This window comes from Astatotilapia calliptera, chromosome 12 (assembly GCF_964374335.1).
Source record: "Astatotilapia calliptera chromosome 12, fAstCal68.1, whole genome shotgun sequence".
NCBI lineage: Eukaryota > Metazoa > Chordata > Actinopteri > Cichliformes > Cichlidae > Astatotilapia > Astatotilapia calliptera.
In genome coordinates, this window is record NC_137433.1 from 35,665,148 (window position 1) to 35,688,845 (window position 23,698).

Here is a 23,698-nt window from a genome sequence, read left to right on the forward strand (position 1 = left end):
TATGAACACTTTACATGTACTTTAATTTTCCTTGTTAATACGACCCCCCACTGGTCCACATGCCGTACTTTGAGAACCCAGGTCTGAATGAGAGAGGAGCTAAAACTGGTCGTTTCAAACAGAAGAGGAACTAAGAGGCTGCATTAAGGCCCAGTGTAAGATAAATAAGGATTATTCTGAACAGTAATCATACAAAGCTACTCTGGTAGATTGAGCTGGAAACACATAACATCCACTTTAATACAAGCCATGTCCACTTGTCTCAGTTTGCATAGCTGAATTGTGAGCAGTGTATTGACATTGAAAGAGTGATATTCTGTTTTAAGACTTTAACAGCTGACAGAAATCACACAACGAGTTAAAAAGGGCAGAGACTAGAGCAAAGTTCCCATAATAAACAGGATGCAGATTTTAGTGTGTGGATTTGCAGCTGCTGGTTTAATCGTGAGATTTCTTTGAGGAAAAACTCCAAAACATTTATGTTCCTCCCTCTCCATCTTAAAAAATAATTTCTCATTTTCTTTGTACTGGCACTGAAAACATGTAGTACTGACACCCAGTCCGATCCCTTATCATTCATCGCGTCAGCCTCTCTAAAGGCCTTAAAGCAAACTAAATTCTTATTCAATTAAAACTGACCAAATATGCTTTATTTGTTTCATCTAAAACTAGGACAAATGTGATTTTCCCAGGTTGGGAGTAAAAGTGCATCAGTATTTTATCAAAAATGCACAAAGACCTGGGACTTCTATAACGACACGATGAACAACAGCATATCCGTATGCAAACACATACATTACCTGTGCTTTTTCAGAACAGTAGCTTCCTGTTTGGTTTTGCTCGTACGACATGACTCTGAGAGTCTTTAGTGTGAAAGGTGCTGCTGGATGCATAGCATAGCCCTGAGTTACGACTTACAGAATAAAGAGCTATTCCTTCTAATCATCTGACACAAATACACAAAGTTTAGAGTCCACAGGGATCTGGCATTAATCGGCTCCGAGAACCAAATTCATAGCGAGCATTTTTAGTAAATACATTCAGCCTCTTGGTCATTAAACATTAAACGATATACGTTTTCTCTCTGGCACCGATAAATAAAGGTCTTATTACTGACGGAGGACATGTCACTTGCTGCGGGGGATTCTTTGGCCAGGCAGATCAGGGGTTTAAAAAAAAAATCACAGCATGAAAAGCTCAAAACTGTGAAGCGGACTGTTTGTGGATGTCAGGAAAAAGGCAGTGTCTGAGCAAATCCGCCTGCAAGGCTTAGAAAAATATTCGAACAACTGATTGTTTTATTACTTCAGAGCTGCAGAGAACAAAAGCCTTTGCAAAAAGAAAACACTTTTATAAAAGACGTACCGCACCGAGGTAAAGTGAAAGAAATTCATACAATGCTGAGTGACATGGGCCTAATTCTAAACATGGATCCAGGATGACGCATACCTCCATGCTAAATAGCATTACTTTTAAAAAACACCCAGCTTGCACATTTTATCCTTAAAAATTTGCACCCATTTCCCCGCTTATTATCAAATTAGTTTTTTGAAACTCAAATAAGGACCTTTTTGCAAAACAATTACCAACAGAAACAATCCTTCTACATTCTCCTATAACATTCAAAAGGTTGAGGTTTTTCTTTTTGTAGTGTTGACCTCCCCCCGTTCAATTAAATACCTGTCAGTTAATCTGGGAGTGAAAGCAGCTTTCAGCTCTATAAACTGTGCAGCATTAATACGATCACGTGTCTGTACTCTAAAAATTTCACAGCTGTGTGAAATGATGCTTACGTTTGTGTAGCAGCTTTACCTTAAACAGTCGTTTGTATTAGTTTGTTATTGTAGAATCTTTAAGCGGCCATGATTACAACTAATCAAAAAAAACAAAAACAAAACAACAAAACAGACGTTGGGAAATACTTCATCCCAAGCCCAACATTTGGTATCAAGCCTTTTCAAGGGGAGAAAAGAAAAAAAATATACAGTGTGCAAAAACATAAAAAGGAGCAACACCCGGGGCAAATACTTCACTCCTTTTGGGGTTAGAGGCGGTCAGATGGTGTCCGAGTTTAACGTGAACTGTACAGGGTCCTGTATAAAGCTGGAGGGAGGAGGTGGGACAGTGTTTAAAAGGTGAGGTAAAAAGGGGTAGGCGGGGCGCTCTCTCTCATTCTCAGGGTGCACTACCTGTGGACCGGCAGGTGCAGCCCGTTGAGGGGGTTGAGCGGGTGGGGCAGGGGAGGGTGCAGCTCCAGCTGGGCCAGCAGGGAGAAGTGGTCCGAGGGGATGTGCGGGTGGGGGCAGCCCGTGATGTTGTTGTCTATGAGCCACTGGCTGTCGAGCGGTCCGAGCATGCCCAGGACGCTCATGTGGGTCTTGGAGAAGAAGATGTAGTCGATCACACCCTGCAGACACACAAACACCACCTGATGTTAACTCTGTGTGGGAGTCACTTAAAACAACACCAACCAATTTAATGATCCACTGCTTCCCCATTTCCATGGCAGCACATCCTCAATTTCTCGTGTTTTGGTGTCTCGCACCAAAGTTACAAATGGTCTGTATAGCGCTTTACTAGTCCCTAAGGACCCCAAAGCGCTTTACACATCCAGTCATCCACCCATTCACACACTGGTGATGGCAGCTACACTGTAGCCACAGCCACCCTGGGGCGCACTGACAGAGGCGAGGCCCTCTGACCACCACCAGCACGGGTGAAATGACTGTCCAAGCTGGGGCTCGAACCGGCAACCTTCCAATTACAAGGCGAACTCCCAACTCTTGAGCCACGATCGCCTCCTACAAGCAGAGGAGGCGAGGAAGAAAGCTTTTCTTGTTTCTCTAATGTGTGCCATCCATCTGTCTGTGACCTCAGCACACCTTGCATAATGCAACAGGAATGGAGAGGAGAGAGGAGGATGCAGGAGGAAATATCAGTGAGAATGCACAGGGAGCGTTTTTACCATCAGTATATAAAAGACACGTGGCCACAGCGAGGGGAGGAGACAATGACGCACAAATCAAAGAAAGGAGAAAAATCTGCTGTTTGTCATTCGTCCGTAAAACATTTGAATCTGCCGAGACTCGTACAGAAAGCCCGAGCTCTTTCTAACAACTGCGGAAAATGTTTAAAAAGGTCCAGTTGGTCTATTTTATTTACCCCTTTCCTCACTTTTCCACACATCACTTCCTGTCCTCTTTTCCTCATCACCGATTGGCTGTTGTGTTTCTTCTTTAATGACACCACCCTTTTCACTGAATCACAGAGAGGCCCTTTGGGTGACTTTTGGTTACTTGTTCTTATTACCTGCAGTTTAACCAATCACTTCATGACGTAAAGCCTAATCTAGTTTTTCTTTGCTTTTCAGAGTAAACATCATTTAGCACTGGAGTGCAACGTGGCAGGTTCCCCTCGATGATACAAATCTTTACCTCTGAGCCTCCCACTTAACAGGTTGCATAAAATAATTCAGGTTGTTGCTCAAACTTCCACGAGTGGACGAGTGCGAGTGTCGTGACTAGTAATGTTCTTGTTGATGCTGTGCTGAGATGTCCAAACTTAAGTGTTAATTGATATTGTGTTGTTTTTAATCTGTTTATTACATTTTTGTGTCATTTTATTTCACAATGAGAAGGAGCTGGTTTTGTTTTTTGCTTCTTTTATGAGTGTTTATAGAAAATCCCTGTTTGATGTAGAGCTCCAGTTTCTAATTTAGTTTCTAATGAATCTATTTTTTTTGCATGAACACATTAGCTCCTCAGATGAGTAATCAACGCTAAGAGAAGCAGCAATGAGTCAAGCTCGTTATTAGTATAAACATTAATCACCGAAAGTGTTGTTAGTGACTCCGTGGGATTCAGCCAGTGATATCGCCAGTGGGCAGAGACTAAAATTGTAAACAAGTAGATGAGTCTTACAGACGCAGGGTTAGTGAGAATGGCTCGTCTGCACTGTCTGAAGAGCTACATTAAAAAAAGTTGAGTCTGTGGAAGGTTTATTAATGGCTGGCCGTAGATGCCTCGTCTCAGAGGTATCACTGTGAGCTTTAGCTCCCTGTGGGTCTCCCCGTCACTGGCTGCCTAGGTCTCGCCCCCACTTGTAACCTCAGACATCCCCGTGTGGAGGCTGGAGGGACTAAACATTGCTCATGTGACGATTACAGTCAAAAACACCCACCAATCTGGGCTTAAATTCCCCAACAGAGAACTCACTGGAAAGTCTGTGCATGCATGCAAGCATACATATATATACATATATTAAAAAAAATAAGGTAATAAATAACTGTTAAATAACTGACGCCCCAATACTGAATAAATTAACCATTTGTGAGACAAGAAAAAGAGAGCAGAAAAAAAAGAAGAAAAGAATTTGATTGTGAACTGTCTGGCTCGATGACTCATTAGAAACCGAAGCTGAAATGATGTGACAAATCAAAACCGCGAGGCAGCTTCGCACGAAATAAAGCGAATACGAGTTTTTGCTGCGGAGCGCGCTGAAGGGTAAAAATCACGGCTCACAGGCCGCGATGTTCAAAGTTTTCCGTTCCCGCTGACAGCTCCCACTGCAAAACTCAGATATACAAAAGTGAAACACACAGCAACAGTATTTTTTTTTCTCGGTTGAACTTAATGCCCACCTATAAGTCTGTGTAATTCACTCAGTGATACAGAGTTCCCAGCACCAAATTTAACGGAGGCAGTAACAAAAAAACCTCAGTACAAAAAACCAATTTGACAGAATTCATCGTTGACGTTAAATTTGTCGCTGTAACGCGTTCATCTACCCGACTGAACCTGCACCTGAAACAGCGACATTATCCACAATAAATATAGCAGGTAGTGATTTTCTGTATTTTAACGTGGCAGAGACGACTAGGAATATCATGTTTTCATATGCAGCCCTTTTGTCTTGATGACACCCTGTCGATGCGACGGCTACAGCGATCAACCAATGAAGGGTAACGGTCCATCTCTGGAAACATGCAAAGTACTCATTATGAGGCTGGAGGAGTAGCGGAGGCATGATTTGCCAGTTTATTAGCTGGGAAAAAGCACTCGGTTAAGTTTAGGGACTAAACATTTCTTGTTTAGGTTTAGGGAAACATGGCCATCTGTTCCCTGACTCACAGGGTTATGGTATTAGTGTGACAGCTTCATAATGCCTGAAACCGCAAAGGTCACAAAGCACCAAAATGAGCCATGGCGGTGGTTTTTGATAAAATCAAGTGACACCTCAAGGATGAAAACGAGCTTTGCGCATCAGCATCCGTCCCAGTGTACATGGAGACTAATTTTATTCCTCTCTCTTACTTTATTTCTTCCTTTGGAAAGTCCGCGCTGCGAGGTGACACGCTTAAAAACTGTCAGCATCTGAGTGCAGCGAGGGTCTCCTCAAAACCACAGACCATCGACGTGTTTTACATGATAAAGACGCTTACAGCACAGTGAAAGTTTGAAAGTTCAAAACAGATACAAATTAAGATGGTGACAACAGGATGCGTAGGCTATACTGCAATTTGTAACGTGATATTACTCCACACCAGCGCCTGTTATAACATGCCCCAAAGATAGGATAAGCTTTATTAGTCCCACACGTGAGAAATTTGTTGTTACAGATGTCAGACAAATTCTTCAATTATCTGTGAGACGCACAGGCGGACAAAAAAAAACAACAACAAAAAACAAAAAAACAAAAAAACCTCATTTGTGCCTTTTAATTCCTGCACACATCAGTTTTTGTGTAGCGAGGAGGAAAATAGTGGATGTTAGTGAAAATATGAGCATTATTATTACTAGAGCAAGATGATAAAGTCAGGACAAAAACTAATGTCTGTACACGGCGGCTCTAAAAACAGTATGCTAGCACTAAACTAGTAGCAAACATACCCAGACCCAGATCTTCAACAGTTAACAGTAGCAGTCAGACACAGCACTGTAGCTATTTGCACAGTATAAGCACAAGCTGCCATTCACACACTCACCGATACACTCATGCTTCTTCCTGCTTCTTCCATCTAAAGTTTGTACTGTTAACCGGAAATCATGCGTGACAATCAAGCTCATGTGGATTAATGAGAAACTGATGCAATGACCACTATTTCTTGGTAGCAGCTTCCTCTCCGATGGGGTCTCTCTGGTTCAGATGCGTGAGGTCCCCACCATGAATAATTGCTGCTTTGGAAAGGCTTTCTCAAGAATAAAGACACAATCATTACCTAACCCTGGCTTGCTTAACATGCAGAAACAAGACTAGCTGGCAGAGTGACTCACATTTCATGATAAATATGATCCAGTAATGTAAACCTTTACATTTAAAAAAGAAAGTAACTGGTAAGCATTTTTTTCATAAGTTGGGTAGCTTCTCTCTAAGTGAGCTCACTCTGTCTCACTTCACTTACAGAAACACATAAGCTGACTCACAAAAATCGGGCACGACCCACCAACCAACTTCCGCAGACCTACAACAGTGAACTCGTCAAGCTCAGTTGCTTTACTCAAACCAGGATAAGGTGAGCTGTCAGATCACTCAGTAGTAAAAGGGGAAAGAACATCTGCAGCGGGACATCTGTGTCCTCTCACAGAAGCTGATTAGAGCCAATGTGACTCACTGCACTCTTTGACCAAGTTATCACACAAACACAGAATGAATCTTGGCGTCCTGAAACGTGGGGCAGGGAACAGGGAACGTTTCGGGTGGGTGAAAACAACTCCCCCTCTAACTTTTCAGTCAGACACATTTGCAGGACCAGAAATTCCCGACCCTGCTCTACGCCCTCTCTGAGTCTGCTTCTTGAAGGTTTTTTCCTTCCACAGAGGACGTTTGGGGGTCTCGCTCAGCTTGACTTTTGACATTTTGGGCACTATATAAATTACTGTTACGGCTTCAAATGGAAACGAGTTTATTTGTGTTTTTGTTTTACCTTGAAGTCATATGTGTAGTTGGTGTAAGGCATCAGATTGCTGTCGTAGGCGCTCTTGAGCTGGAAGCTGTGTGTGATGCTTCCATCCGAGTTTCCGTTCTTGCCGTTGCAGTTGAAGTTGGTCAGACATTCGCTGTAGCGTAGCTCCTTAAAGTCCTTGTGGTTCTCGGCCACTCCTCCGTCGCTCAGATACTCCACCACACCTGCATCAAAGAGCAGGAACATTAGCGAGATATTAATCAGAACTTTATTTAATTATTAAATCCTTTAATTAAGGAAAAGAAACTCATGACATCATTCGTGGCTTTAAAGGGAAACTGATGATGGAAACCACGCTGGCAACAAACGAATATACAGACACTTTCCCATTGCCGGTAAAAACAAAGAAAAAACTAGATAATAAAATAAAATAACGAAGGTTCACATTTTTTAACATGGATAGGTCATTTTAATCAAGCTAAATCTATTTTTCTTTGTTATGTATTAATTGTGTCAAGTTATCAGGTGTCCAGAATGTATCAGGTGGGAACTTTAATCAGGTTTGGTTGATTTATATGGAACGACCCTGGTTCCTGATAAGTGACAGAGCCCTACCGGAGTCAGGCAGCGAGTTGAGGTCAGCGCACAGGACGATGGGGATTGAGGACGGGTCAGAGGTCGGCGATCCCGTTGCCACAGAGCCCGAGGCCCTCTCAGCAATGCTCTTTAACTCTGACAGGAACATCATGGTTTGGATCAACTTGACGTCCGAGTACTCGGGGTCCCAGTGCATGTGGGCGTTGGCTACCAGGATGAGCTGCCTCTCCTGAGGCGGCTTCATGCCTTAAAAAAAAAAAAAAAAAAAAATTCAAGTAGGGCTTTAATTAAAATTCCTTTAATTAAAATTTTGATTTACACATTATTAAAAAAAGATCAAATGTAAAAAACAATCTTCTCATGCTCTTTTTAATTCACGTCCTTTTACTTCTATTAAAAGTTCAAATTCACTCCCCAACAGGTTCACATACATTTATATAAACTATAGTTCACTGTAGGGCTGTGCGATATGACCAAATTCTCATATCCCGATATAAGAATTCTATCGCCCGATAACGATATAAATCACAAAAATGTAACATTTTCTGTAAAATCTGTGAATCTCGGGTCGAGTGTTTTAACCGATGCATGAAACGATACATTTTTAGACACAAGTTGTAACAGCCGCCGTTTTCTTTGTGAGTATTTGTTACACGGCGTGCTGCGGGGAAAAGCCTGTTCTAACGTTTGAGTCTAAGGTTTATTTTTTAGCACCGGCTGGCGGCTCTTTTTTACTTCTCATCCGTAAATAATCTGCTCTTTCACGTGATTCAGTTTATTTTGAAAAGTCTCAATAGGATGTTGAGCTTTATTGTGAAAGGTTTATGTGGAACATAAACAAGCGGACACGCGATGCTGTTACTGTAGTTTTTGCTAACCACAACGCATAAAAACAGGCGCTTGTCCGTCTGTAGTGTGGTTATATTAAATAGAAAGAGAGAACTTTAATAAATTAATATAGCCACTACAGTGACCATCAAAACCATGAAAAAAATATTGCTGTAAACAGTTTATTTTGCGACACCACGAAACAAACGATAGTGTAAAATGAAACGATAGACGTTTTTATATCATCATCCGATATATATCGTTATATGAACAGCCCTAGTTCACTGAAATGTAATTAAAGACCAATACAAACTTAATGAAAAATACTTGATTCCCTTAAAGTTTAAAAAAAAAAAAAAACGTTGTCACCATTTGTACTCGATCATGTGACATCCTAAAAGTCTTCATAAAGAAGCCCTGAAAGGAAATTTTTTCCACAAGCAGCAACTTCCAGAAACAACGGCAGACAAGCCGAGAAGCTGCAGCTCCTGTTGTGGCCGCTTGAATAAGCAGCAACTTAACAGAAACTTAAAAGCAGAAATCAGCATTTTACAGCCCGACACAAAAACAACTTTTAATTTCCACATATAGTTTTCACATATGATCAACGAATTTTATTTATGCTTTTACGAACAAAAAGTTCTATGAATAAAGCCGTGAAAGATGCATATAAAAAGTACATGAGGAAAGAAATCAACTGACAATGATTCTAAATCTGAGTTGTGGTTTTTTCTTCACTTATTTTGAGAATAAGACTTTAAAATATATGAATTACACAATTCTACACACTTTTACTGTACAGACATTTATAGTTCCACAAAATTATACTGGGGAAAAAAACAGACGCTATGTAAGCAAAATAGTACATCACTTTCACTGACACATGAAAAAAAAATAAACTAAAAATAAAATAAATAGGATGTAAAAGTCCCCTGAACAAATCCTCATCGTGGTCTTATTTCAGATGCAGTAAACCACAGAACTATGAGGCAACTTCAGAAACTTAAAAGCGCTGACAGAGTAAAATATTTAAAAAGGAAGAGTGCGATATAGTGAGCATCAGTAAACCAGACAGGGAACGACCACAAACAGTTTTACTGTAGCTCGCTGGGAGTGCAAATGGCCTGTGCCTGTCTCTCGCTGCAAACCTTAGTAAGTTAACTAACTAATTAAATACATATAAGCTTTAAAGCACTGATATTATGTGAGCATCATCAGCCACAGTGAGGCAAAACACCTTCAAACACACAATCTCCGTGGACACAACTACACTAAAACGCATTTTCCGTACGACGGCCCGGACCCAACAGCAGGACCTGTATCTGTGTGCAGGTAGATACGGGAGGAGCACTGCCAGCGCCCTACACGGTGACCTCCAGCGGGCAAGTTTCTGACAAACTGTCAGGAACAGACTCCATGAGAGTGGCGTGGAGGCTCGCTTTGTGTTACACTGTGATAATCGAGTGTACCTTAATTAATTTTTTAACAGCGTATATTCTGTTCGGTTTACTTGTCTTTTAAACATTACATCTTTTCTTTCTCTCTTTCCATTTCCAGCCTTCGTTGTAACTTCTTAACTCTCTTTGTAAAGCACCCTGAAGCCTCTGATTAAAACCCAATTGTGACACCTTGTGGGAAAATACATTACTGCAGTTTTACTGTTTAATATTTTGGGCAAAAATAATTGTAGATCACAATTTTCAAGCTGAAAACCATCAGATTTAAAAAAAAAAAAAATCTTGCTCTGTAACTACTGAGCTGTGTGCATATATCACATGTAAGTAATAACGCTGGTTTTATAACCTTCTAAATTTCCAAGTTACAGAGGCAGGCGAGTCAGTTTCACATGCATGGTTATGTTGTCATAGATAATTTGATAATATAACAGAGCTGAAGGCATTTTTGGGTCAGGAGAAAACAACTTGGAATTACCTAAACTGCTAAATTACAAAATGAAAGTCCTTTCTTACCCCCGGAGAACATGTCCTTATTGACCTCGAGCAGCACGGCCACCCCGATGTTGTCTTTGGTCATCACTCTGTTCAGCATGACCTCTGAACCCTCAGAGTTAGCCATGGCTACCTGATTGAACTCCACAGTGTGTTTCTGGATCAAAGTGAACCTGTGAGAGAATCAAACAAGCAGCAGAAATGTCCATGAGGGCTTTGAAAATGCACTAGTTCCATATGAAAAGTTTTTCCTCCTTTAAATCTGCTCCTCGTCCTTCATTTTTCCTGGCTCAGAGAGAACCAGGCTGGGCGACTACAAAGGAAAGTAAATGCAAACAGGCTGCGATGAGTCTGTGATGCAGTCTCCCTGTTGTTTGTGACCATTTCTAAATAGATCACATGAAAAATCATACATCATAAAACACAGCGAGCTGAGCTCCATCTATGGCAAAGATTACCCAAAAATGACATATTTATAGTAATAATATAATTATAATAATAAAATACATTTTATAGCTGAAACTGGAAAAAACAAAACAAAAACAAAACCCCAAAAAACAACTTGAGCTTAGATTTTAATAAGAGGAAATTTTTTTCTTTATGTAGAAAAACTTTTCATCAAATGTGTTCACACAGTTTCAAATCATCACGGCCAACATAAAGGCATGTTTTATAACGTGTAGGGATGGGTACCGGTATCCTGACATAAACGGTAGTAACCAGACCGAAAAGCAGCGCACATTTCGGTGCTTTATTTTTTCCTGAGCTGTGATACACTTTAGATTCTAGCCAATCATTTTACGTTTCCGAGGATAGTAGGCGGGTCCAGGTACGTACGTTCTTTTAGAGCAGAGCTACAGATTAAAAACTCCAAGAGGAAGCGGTCAAAAGTCTGGCTGTACTTCACAGCAAAAGAGGCAAACTCAGCAGCCTGCAACAAGTGCTTTAATGTGATACTGTGCAAAGGAGGTAACTCCTCGAATCTGATGAAACATCTGGTGATGCGTAGCGCTCCGTATTTGATAGCTTGCTGCGAGACCTCACACCGAGCACATCTACTGCGGGTGTGGTGCCTGTTATCGGACCCGGAGTTAGCAACATCCCCCAAAAACCCGAAGAGCAGAGTCCTGGCCCCTAGCCCTGCCAGTGTAGCAGAAATGATGACGGATGATGATGCAGCAGCAGCCGTTCTTCTCTGCGCGAGTAGCTTAATGTTGTTCGTGTGTAATTTACGTTGAGTAGGCTAACCACGTTATTACATTAATGCATGTGAGGTGAACTAGGTCGTAGTTACATGCGGCTGTCTTCTTGTTTGATGGCAGATGCTCCCTTCACCCTGGCCAAAAAGGCTAAAATGACCAAAGAAAAAGTGGAAAACAGCTAAACATGAGAGGTTTTTGGACAAAGTTTGTGTTTTTTTCCATTGTTTAAGCACTGCTTCCAGCCAAGAGTGATGCCATAAATCCTCTATAGCTGCAGAAAAGGCTAACATTGTTATCTTTCTACAAAAAAACAAAAAACAAAAACCAGCTGAACATGAGAGGTTTTTGGACCAATTTTGTGTTCTTCATTCTTTAAGCACCGGTTCGAGCACCGTTTAAGCACCAGCACCGTTTCAAAAGTACCGGTTTGGTACTGGTATCGGATAAAACCTAAACGATACCCATCCCTAGTAACGTGTATAAAATAAAGCTCTTAAACCCACTTCTCAGTCTTGAAGAACACGGCACAGCCGTCCACATGTTTCCTCTCCTGTTCTGAAACCAGTTTGGCACGAGATTTTGGACAGAAGTAGCCGTCATAGCCGCGCTCCTTTAGTGTTTCCAGAAACAACATGTAGTACTGCTCCGTCTCCACCTCCTGCAAAAACACACAAGGTAAGAAAAGTCACGTAAAGGAGCAGATGAGATATACAGGGAACGCACACAACATTAAAACACTGACAGGTGAAGTGAACACCGCTGAGGAAACCTTGTAAACTGGATAAGGAAGGGCTCAAAGTCATAACCAGGGTTCTTGTACTATTTAAAGATACACATCAGTGCTTTTAAGATCTAAGTAAATACAATTACTTGTGGCTACCAGTGTGGCCCCTCAGTCTCCGAGTAGATACAAGCTCTGAATTATCACATTCACAACTTTGGGGTGTCCACGCAACCTGCCCGGTGATGACGACACCCCATCAACTTTTCACGGTTGTGGGGTTAAAAACTAAGGATGAACATTCTGATTCCTTGATTTTCACTCATGACTGTAAGTGTACTTCACTCAAAAACGCCAGTGAAGTCAAAACGAGCAGTCAAAGCCGTCATGATTTACTAAAGAGATGAACGCTGGTATTTTTGCTGTGGCTTTGTCGGAGGAAAAAACTTTGAAAGGATAATTAAATCACAGAAACATGATTTAAGAAGGCAAAATTTGCCATGTTTGATGAATGAAAGGGGAGTGCATCATAATGATTAAATGGTGCAGGTGGATGGCTCAGAGCTCTGTGTGCAGTGCATGAGTTTTAGCTCCATCCTGTTCCTCACGTCTCTCAGATCCATACAAGATTGAAACGGCTGCCAAAATCTAGAAATTATCGGTATGCATGTGGCACAGTCACTGTATCATTTTATTAATATGCAGCTTTGTCAGGGTCTGATGATAAATAGTGTTTTGTTTCTCTTCTGCATGTCCTGCAGGTTAGCTGTTACACAGATGGACTAGTTGGTAATATACAGCACTTCTCAGGGAAGTTTCCACTCAGTGGAAAATAAAGCCAGCTTTGTATGGGCAGGATTAATCAGTAACATCTACCTCTTTATCTTCAATACACAATGGCTCGGTTGTGCTGACAGGTGAACGCTGGATACTGTGGATTGATCCAAGCAGTTTACAGCAGCTCTGCACACAGTCTAATGATTAGAGCGGAGAATAGTCCGAAGAATAATAACAACCTTTGTTGACACGATTGTGGGGGAATCACCTCAGGGGACGGACAGATGGCTACAGAAGGCAATGGCGCCAATTAAAAATGTTAGAAAAAACACAGCCAGACAAAAGCAGGCTCATTTTAGTTCATCTTTATTGTTTTTGTTCAGATTTCGAAAGCATTTCTTTAACTGCAAAAATGGGTCCAATGCCTTATGCACTGGAGAGCAGTCCGATCCCTGCCCTAGTGCATGAGGCTAAGAGGTGCTGGGAAGATGTAGCCTAGTTCACCTCAATCCACAGCACTGTGTCTGGATATACACATAGACAACCCCAATACTGATGTAACCAGATAACCATCTGAGTGGAAAGATATCCAAATTATTAAAAAATCTCTTTGTGTAAGGTACACTATGGCTCCACCACAAATACTAGTAATATGCCGCAAAACAGTTAGTGAGGAAGATTTAAAGTATCTTACAAGGTGGTCTAGCTTTACCTGTAGGCTGATGATGTCAGCATCACCGCTGGTGATTTCCTCCATGATTCCCTTCTTCCTGTACTCCCAGTTTAAGGCCCAGGATGGACAGTAACCATACAGCTGTCGCGTGGCATACTTGTCGCACAGCACGTTGTAGCACATAACCGTGAACACAGCTACAGGGAGACAGAAGTAAAGTTTGCTAAATTACTGAATCATCTGAGAAAAGACACACGACACATCTGACAGTTATGAATGTAGTTTACCACGAACAGCCTGAATAATTATTCCCCAAACTCAGAGTCAGAATACTTTATTAATCCCTAAGGAAATCATGTGGTTACAGTTGCTCCAAGACAATAACAGTAACAGACTGAACTAAATTAAATAACACAACATATTACAAAGTTTACAAAATATAAGAAACAGCTCTACAAATAGCTCAGAACGGGTCATCAATGGACTTTGCTAATGCTAACTTTAAGAAATCTGAATGTTTATCTCAGTTTCAAATTTATGAGCCAGTTTCAGTTGAAGCTTTTTCTGTCAATCAACACAGCCATAAAGCTAACGTTAAGCCTTACCAGAATCCAAATGGGGAAGTTATTAAAAAAAAGAAATCTTCTCCAGGTACATCTGTTTTTCATCCCAGGCTGTAAAGGTGCTATTTAATGCTATAAAAATGCTGCTGGACAGTATGCAAGTTTTTATTTTATGCATGATATCAATTTTTACTGCAGCCATAAGAGTGATTATAGAAAATACCCACAGTGGCTTATCCAGATTTTCAGACGTACATAATAGTACTATAACACGGCATGCTGGGTAATGCTGGGCTTTACGGATAACCTAAAGAGCATAAGAAGCCATCAGCTCATAAACGACTCACTCCCAGTGCCACGTTACTATATGAAGGAAACTTACCGGTGGGGATCATTTGGTCTCGCTCTTTCAGAGTGATCCAAGGTCTTTGGGGGAGCTGCTCTGGGTGCACTGGAAAAACAGGCCGGGATTAGCGCTCATTTGTGCGTGACAGACACAGTGGTTTACCTGCTATGATATACCTGCAGCGCTGAGGTCTACAAAAAACTGTTTGATAAAATATGCATGAGTTCTGATAAACAGATGAGGGGTGAGGTCATGCGTTGCAGAGCCGTTTACCTGCTAGATTGTCGAGCATGTAGTTCAAAAGCTTTCTGGTTCCATCTGGCTCCTGGTACAAATTGAGGATGTCTTGGGACAAAGGATTTCCTGCAAATACGATAAGATAAGATAACTCGTTATTGTCATTGCACAGTCATACATAGTACAGTAGTACAATGAAATTGGAAAACTGTCCTACGTCGGCACTACATATAACACAACACGACACGACACATGACAACGCAACACAGTATATTAACTTAGTAATAAAAAAGAAGAATAAGTGTATTTGAATTGCACACTGTTATTATTGCATCTTGTTATAAATATAAATATTATTATTGTTACTGTTTTTATCGTTGTTACCTCCCCCCCAAAAAAGTCCAGGGCGGTAGCCAGTCAGGTCAGCTATTTACATTGATCAGGGCTGTTGCCCTGTTGTAAAAGCTGTCCTTGAGTCTATTTGTTCGGGACCTCAGCAGCCTGAACCTCCTGCCAGACGGCAGCAGCTTAAACACCCGGTGTCCTGGGTGTGTGCAGTCCCGTAGGATGCTGCGTGCCCTCTTGAGACAGCGAGTGCTGTACAGGTCCTTCAGGGAGGGAAGAGGATGTCCAATGATTTTTTGGGCCATGTTGATGACCCTCTGGAGTGTCTTTCTGTGTGCTGTGGTGCAGCTGGAGAACCACACACCGATGCAATATGTCAGCACACTTTCAATGGAGCAGCGGTAGAAGACGGTCAGCAGCTCCTTCTTCAGGTCCATTTTTCTGAGGATTCTCAGAAAGTGGAGACGCTGTTGGGCCTTCTTTAAGACCGCAGAGGTGTTAGAGCTCCATTGGAGGTCTGTGTCTATGTGCACACCCAGAAACTTGAAACTGGAGACCCTTTCCACACACTCCCCGTTGATGCTGACAGGCTGCAGCTCAGACTTCCTCCTTCTGAAGTCAACTACCAGTTCTTGTGTCTTGGTGGTATTGAGGTCCAGGTTGTTATCTACACACCAATCTGACAGCCTCTGAACTTCAGCTCTGTATGCCGTCTCATCTCCCCCTGAGATGAAGTCTCTGATCCAGCGGCAGGTGGTAGAAGGAAGTCCGATTTCCAGCAGTTTATCTATTAGTCTGTCCGGGAGTATCGTATTGAAAGCAGAGCTAAAGTCAACAAAGAGCAGTCTGGTGTAACGGCCCTGCACTTCCAGGTGAGAGATGGTGGTGTGGAGCGTTGTAGCAATGGCATCTTCAGTTGATCTATTAGCTCTGTATGCGAACTGGAGCGGGTCGAGTGTGGGTGGCAAGCAGGACATGATGTGACGTCGGACCAGTTTCTCAAAGCACTTCATTATAACAGGTGTTAGAGCAACTGGTCGGTAGTCGTTGAGGCTGCTAATGTTAGTACGCTTTGGCAGTGGGGCAATTGTGGCCGACTTTAGGCACGGCGGGATGCAGGACTGGGACAGTGAAGTGTTGAAGATCTTGGTGAAGACCCCAGCCAGCTGGTCTGCACACTCTTTTAGGACCCTTGCGGTTACCCCATCTGGTCCGGCGGCCTTCCTGGGGTTCACTGCCCTCCGTGTGCGCCTCACCTCATATTCCTGCACCATGAGGCTTGGGCTGCTGCTGCTGTCCGATGCTTTTGCTGCTGCCGCCTCTGGTCCCTTCACCTCAAAATGTGCAAAGACGTGGTTCAGCTCCTCCGCAAGCGCCGCGTTACCCTCAGTCAACGTGGTATTGCAAGGTTTGTAGTTGGTTAAGTGCTGAACTCCCTGCCATACCTGTCGTGAGTTGTTGTTGCTGAAGTGGTCTTCGATCAAATGAATCAGTTTTGGGTTTGTTTTTTTTGCTTTTTGTTTTGTTCTTTCTTCCTACCTTACAATTGGCCTTTGGGGGGAGGGACTAAATATATAAATACACAGTAAAAGCAATTAATCTGTGTCAGCTTATTGGAGTCTATGCGTTTGATGGCTATTTGTGACCATTAAATGTGCTTGAGTAAATGAACAACACTTTTAGCTCTCATTGAAACTCTTTGAGAGAAGCCAAAAACGTTTATACGAAGGAAAAAAAACTGTCTGCGCACTCTATTCAACAGCTACCATTACTGGAGAAATTCTCAGGTTTTTTTGGTAAGCAGCAGTGATTCAGTACTCTTATATCGCTTTTCCATTAGTACCTACTCGGGTGAGTCAGGTCGCGGTTTTTCATTAGGTGATGGTACCTGGTACCTTTTAGCACCTACTCAACTGGGGTTCCAAGAGATCCCAGGTAATCCAAAATGCGACGTCAAGAGATCGCATGCCACCGATTGGGTAGTCAGTGGCGTCACTCTACGACTCATGAGAGCGTCTCCATCGTGAAAACCAAAACAGACATTATTGAAACCCAGCAACGAGCAACATGGCTACAAAAAACCCCCAAAAAGTCAGAGTCTTGACGCTCGCTTTTGTTGTAGCGCTCGTGTCGCATGCAAATGATGTCACGGGATGTTTGGCTGCGTTGCTATAATGACCCCACAAACATTAGGTGGTACTCGAATTGAATGGAAATCGAATACAGGCTAAGTGGTACCGTCTAGAGATGTGTGGAGCCGATCTGAGTAGGGACTAATGGAAAAAGGGCTTCAGACATTCATTTTTGTTGCTCCAAAATCGTAATAATGAAAAACAAAACTCACCTTTTAGCCCGAGGGTTTGTAACTGGAAAAGCCTTCCAAGTTCGTAAGGCAGAACTCGTAAAAGATTATTGTTTAAAAGCAATTCCCTGCAAGAAACGAGACAAAAACAGTGTTTTTTCTAACAGTTTGGTGATTCCTCATCATTGATGTATTTCTACTGGCATCAAAGCGTCGTCCACCACACATTCTTTTGTTGTCACATCTTCAGTCTCTGCTTGACAGCTTTGTTTTTGTTTGCGAGATGCTTTTATCACTCCCTCTCTTCATAATGTTCCCTGTGTTTTTAAACATTGTGTTTATCATGATCGCTTCTCTTCATTGCTTTGAGATGGCTCTACGTGCCATCCCTTCAGTGACTCTGAAGAATTCTTCGTTTTCAAGGCTAAATACGCACGTCTCCTTAAGTGAAGTTAGAAATACCAGCAGACAGCCTACCTGAGAGAGACCATGTTGCCCAGTTCGGCGGGCAGACTGCGGAGTTTATTGGACGACAGGTTCAGGTAGACCAGGTTGGGCAGCTTGGCGATGTCTGGCGGGATGCGGGTCAGGTTATTGTCATTGATGTGCAGCGCCGTGAGGTGGGTGAGTGTCCACAATGAGCTGCTCAGGCTCCTCACCCGCCCTGCATCCAAACACAGACATCAAGTCGAACATAAGAACAAAAGCACAATGTGGATGAGATGAGAAAAGTTAACTCTCGCGGATTAAAACACAGTATTTTGGCTCTGTCATGAGCTGAGATTTAAAATGTTTCCAACATTTTCAATGCTTCCTTCCTTTAGGAATAGTTTTAGATCTGAGCTTCAAGGCCTCATTTTATTTTTAATGGAAGCGGGCCCAGAGGGAGTGAGTGAGACTGACCAGATATCTCGAGCTCGGACCAGTGAGACTTCTTCCCACTTGCCGCCTCGTCGGCTGGCATGATGGTGTAACATCTGCGGGGATCTGGAGGATCATATTTTTCCTTTGGCATGCCTGTTAATCTGAAAGACACAGCAAGAACACGGCAGAGATGTGCTTTAACGTTCTGCACTACAAAGAGCAGGACAACGCTACCGACGAATAACAATAATAATATTATTTGATTTTAGAAAACAAATTCAAAGAAATTATTTTATAAATACTAAAAAGGACTCAAGAAAAACCACCTCCAGTTACAATAACACGATGATAAAATTGCCACTAATAATGATTATTAAAAAAAAAAAGATATATAAAAAAAAACTCAGAATATATTTATAATCAAAACATTAGAACTGCATTTACATTAATAAATATATTTAATAGTATTAAAATGTTTTAAATGGATAAATAAAAAAATGATAATAATTAAAATAAAGAAAACAATTATAAGATTAACAATAATTCTACTTCTATACAATTGCAAAATATCGTATTAGTATAATATTTAGCAATTATAAGAACTGTATTTTTAAATAAAGTAATTAAAAAATAATACATCAATGTAAAAAAAATTAACATTTAGATTTAAGTTATTTTATATTAGATATCTGCACCTCACAAAATGAACCAATGTAAATTTAAATTAATGCCCATTTTGCAAAAATATGATGATGATACCACCATAATAAATAAAAAAGAAACTACCACTGTGATATAAACACATGCTTGTACCAGTCAGCTCTGCTGTCATCACCACTATGGTCAAAAGTTCAAAAGTACGCATTAATAAAAGAAACTCTATACGATATATCTATATATAGAGAAAGACTAACAGATAAAATAATATATTTTAAAAAACCAAATGATTAAAAACTTTTAAAGGAAAACGTCGCCTGTTTGCAATGGAACTGCGTTCTCTGGAAACAAACAGATCCACACTTCTTCTCACATACAGCAGTTTATACGTTTATTAAAACCTTTTTCTTAAATACTCTGCAAAATATTTTCCCTCTCATTCACCCCACCCGCAGCAGTCAACCGTTTACCATCAGCAGCCTCAGAAAGCTTTTACCGGCACGTCGCTGCTAGAGATGATTTCCCACCCGTAGCATACCACAGTGTCTGGACCAACACGATGCCAAACCACAAAACCAGAGGGTGCACCTGGAGGAGAACTGGCAGCGACACAAAGAGCTGATACTCTGAAGTAACTCTCCCAGTAGGTTTTAAACTCAGCTGGAGACATTTTTGTGATAAAAGCATCAAATTTCTGATCTTTTAGCAGCTGACTGAAAGCGCTTTCCACCCTTTTGACCAAACAGGACGACAGCAGTCGGTTATTTAGAGCAACAATCAGACATTTACTCCAGGGTTTACCTTGCAGCCTCAAATCAAGATGCCAATCAAGAGAAAACACAACACAGTACTTAAGGCAAGTTTAAAGAAGGAGGTCTGTGAAGGCATTTATTGAATCGCTGGTCTCCTGCTGTCTCCAACAAATAAAGGCTGAAATTTTGCCCTTTATTTTCTCTTGATCCCAGAAACAAAAAGAGAAAAATGTCCATTATGTTACATTTGGCTCTTGTTTAGTTTGAACAACAGTCCAAACCACAGTTTAGTATCATACACGTGAGGAAAAGGCATCGCATTTTAAAAGCTGAAGCCTACAAATGTTTCTGGCTCATTTTACTTACATGCCAGATTTTATTTCTTTAAATTTCAAAGCTACGAAATACCCATGTTTTTAATATATGTCATCACATGTATCCATGGACCACTTGGCTTAAAAAAAAAAAAATGATTCACAGAGATTTCCGTTTTGGAATCATCTCAAAGTTTGATTAAAATGGCTCAAAGTTCAGTTAAATACTCGCACTGAATTAAACAACAACTCCTGCAGGTTCTTCTCGGACACAACAACACTACAGAAACTGCTTGCAGAGTTAAATTCTTTATCTGGCTTCTGTGCTCACAAACAATAAACTCCCTTCCCTACAGACTCTGGCAGTTTTAGTTCACGCGAGGAGAAACAAATATTACCATAAGTGGCTGGTTAAAGCATAAGACAGGTCTCCTTTTTACATTTTCTAAACCAGGTGCTTCCCTAACCGCGGTTACTTCTGTGCCAAAATAATTTTCCAGTATAGCCTCCCGTCCCACATGGTGGCATGACCCTTCAGAGTTGAAACAAAACGCACTTTTTTTTTTTAGGTTTTCTCCAATGAATTAGCAGAAAACTTCAAAGTTCAAATATCCAGGGTGCCTTTTTTCTGTTCCTCTATGTCACTGACACGAAACTGATGCAGTTATGCATCACTACGGTGATGCATAGTTTAATTATGCACTGCAGAATTAAACTATGACATAACACATAACCCGATGTTCAAATTTATAGAAGCAAATATGTTGTAATAACACAAAATTTGGCTTTAGACTGTGACACTCTGACAGGTGTAAAAGGTGTAAAATAAATCTGCCTGCGGGGTATCTCCTGCACTTAGTAAGTTCTGGTGAGTAAATAAAGCCAAATTTCCATCCACCCCTGAATTTCCAGGGGCTGTCACTTGGTAAGATGTTCAAATTGTGAAGGTAACATTTTGTATAGCTTCATTAAATATACTATGCAATTAAAAGCAGCTGATTCTGAGGGGGTCAGATGGGACCTTTGGCTGATTTTATATGACCACATTACAATGCAAAACCCTGCCTAAATGAAACAAAAGTGTAGATAAACCCTGTTTTATTCTACTTTCATCCAGTTTCTGTTTTTGTGTCGGTTAACTAAAATGTTTTTGCACACTTAGTTTAGTTTCAGTTTGCTTTAATAACCTTGGCTGACCGCTGCTTGAAGCAGGAGCGTGCATGTTATTTAAACTCCGCTGCAGTCAGCAAAGCTATGCATGCACAACACTTGATAACTTTTGAGCAGCGTGTATGTCAACATGAAAAGTATGCAAAGCCGAAAAGGCGAAGGCGCAGGGCTATTATGCAGCAGCTGCCGTGAGGGTTGGCAGAGGGGAATAAGTTTGGAGAAGGACTTACATAACCTGTTTACACACTAATACCAGGTCACAAGTGAGCAGTGACAGATATAAAGCTTGCTGGCATCGATTCATATCACAAGCACATGGAGACAGGCACGAATCTGCAGCTCCAGCAGAGAGCCGTCACTCTATCACAAGCTGGAGGGGATTTCAATAGTTTAGGCTCCAGATGTTATCGCACACAACCAAAACAGTATGTCAAAAAACACCTTTCAGGGAGTGAGGAGTTCTTATTTATTTTATTTCATTTTTTTTAATACAGCGATTGCAACTGCTCCAACAGCTGAGTATCCAAACATAGCCATAATGTCAGAAGTGACACGGTCGGGCCCGTTCAGGAGGAGTTCAGCCCTCCAGCTGTCACACCTGACAGCGAGGTAAACACGCCCTCTGGCTGTGCACACGCCAAGATATTCCACAGCTCCGCATACTCAAACAGCTCCAACACTAAGCCCAAACACGGCTAAACCTGCAGCGCTCTCCGAGCACGCCGCTGGATTTGTTTGGCTAGCGGCTGTGAGGCGCGAGCCGCCCGGGCAGCCACCGAGGCGGACTGCGGGGGAGAGCACTTGGCACGAATACGAGCGGATTTAAGTGCTAAATTAAACCCGGGAGAGCACGGAGAAGGTGGCAGCAGCACAGAAACAAAGTGAGACCTGACATTACCTTCATTCGGGGGCGGTAGAAGACGGGTTATTGCGGGAATTGGCAGCGACATGCAGACGCGGCTGTTGAACCCGTTTAGACCCTGAACGTCTCGGAAACAGAGGGAAGAACAACAAACGCCGTTTCCGCTCGTGCTCGCACACACACACCGACCACGCACCCACCCAGGGCTTCTTCTTCCTCTTCTTCCTCTTGTTAACTTTGGTGCATTAGCGCCACCAACTGGTAGGGACTGGAGGCCACAATGTCGCTCAAAAAACAAAACTAAATAAATAAATAACTTCAAACCAGTTTTTATAACTAAATATGACCTGATAACTTTCATTTCTGAATTTCCATTGCAGTAAATCGATAAGATCTGTTTTAACTTTGATTACACTGAGTTTTTGGTTTTGGATCAGCTACCTTCTCTCACCTTCATATTTCTGACATATAACATGTTCCCTGGTTTCATCATTTCAACAATACTCCCATTGCAATTACCTGTTTGGTGTTTTCCTGCTATGAACGATTAATTGTTTTAACCACTGTGTCGTGAATTTGAGTCGTGATGTATCCCAGTCCTTTCTGTCATCCTCTCCTGTTTCTTCTTCTATTTTCTTTTCTTTTCCTGTAAAACCATCATCCTCTCGTTTCTCCCTTCCGTAGCTTTTCCCAGTTTTCCTTCTTTGGCTGCCTCATTATACCTCCTTTGCAACCACATTTTTGGGGTAGCTGTGGCTCAGGAAGTAGAGCTAGTTCGAGGTTCGATCCCTGGCTGCTCTAGTCTGCATGCCAAAGTATCATTGGGCAAGATACGGAGCCCGAGTTGCTCCTGATGCATTCAGGAGTGTGAATGTGTGTGGATGTAAGACAGAAAAGCACCTAAATGTAAAAGAAAGTGTTTGCATGAATGTTTGTGAATGGGACATGTTGCACAAAGTGTGTGAGTGCTTGAGCAGAAAAGCACCACATAAGAACCAGTTCATTTGCCCTGTTATTTCCTTTTACTCCATAATGTGCTGATATCTATGAAAAGGTAACCATAAGCCCATCATACTGATTCTGCATAGCAACTGCTGAATCTCTGTTAGAGTGTCTGGTCTGCTGTCTGATTAACTGCAGTGTTACTGTACCTGCAACACTGCTGCTGGGCTGTTTAAAATGCACCTGTGCAAAGTCTTAAACCCTAAATGCAGGTAAACTTTAGGAAGATGTTTTTCCTCATTAGCACCAGGATGAGATGAACCTTGAATTGAAAAAATGATTTAACCCTGAAAATGATGGACCACCAGCATCATCAAACTTCATGGCAGTGACGTTACTGTATCCTCAGGCAGAAAAATCATGTCCTGTTTGAACACTAGATGTCAGCACGGGTCAAAAATATGTTTCTTATGAAAACTGACACTATAAATACACCAGAAATTATTCTTGTGAAGGGTAAAAATATCAGATGTACACTGAAACCATTATTGTACATCGGACTGACTCGAGAAAAACAAAAAACATTATTCACTGAGTGTTGCAACAGTTTCATCATAATCCGGAATAAATCACTTAAAAAACAGAAAGTCAGGGATCAAGTACTACAACTAAAAAACACTTCCCCTACGGTTAGAG

At 41.6% G+C, this 23,698-nt stretch overlaps 1 protein-coding gene across 1 annotated transcript; it reads right to left on the reverse strand.

Moving 5' to 3' along the window:
• Positions 1-1,280: 1,280 nt before the first annotated feature.
• cnot6l (CCR4-NOT transcription complex, subunit 6-like) lies at positions 1,281-22,262 on the reverse strand. Its single transcript, XM_026186650.2, has 12 exons — positions 22,097-22,262; positions 18,345-18,466; positions 17,919-18,105; positions 17,484-17,569; positions 14,831-14,920; positions 14,594-14,662; positions 13,688-13,845; positions 11,981-12,135; positions 10,297-10,448; positions 7,517-7,744; positions 6,923-7,125; positions 1,281-2,407 (listed from the first exon to the last, which is right to left on the reverse strand). Exons 2-12 carry the CDS (start codon positions 18,454-18,456, stop codon positions 2,186-2,188), a joined length of 1,662 nt encoding a protein of 553 aa, XP_026042435.1. The 5' UTR covers positions 18,457-18,466; positions 22,097-22,262; the 3' UTR covers positions 1,281-2,185.
• Between the last annotated feature and the right edge of the window lie 1,436 nt (positions 22,263-23,698).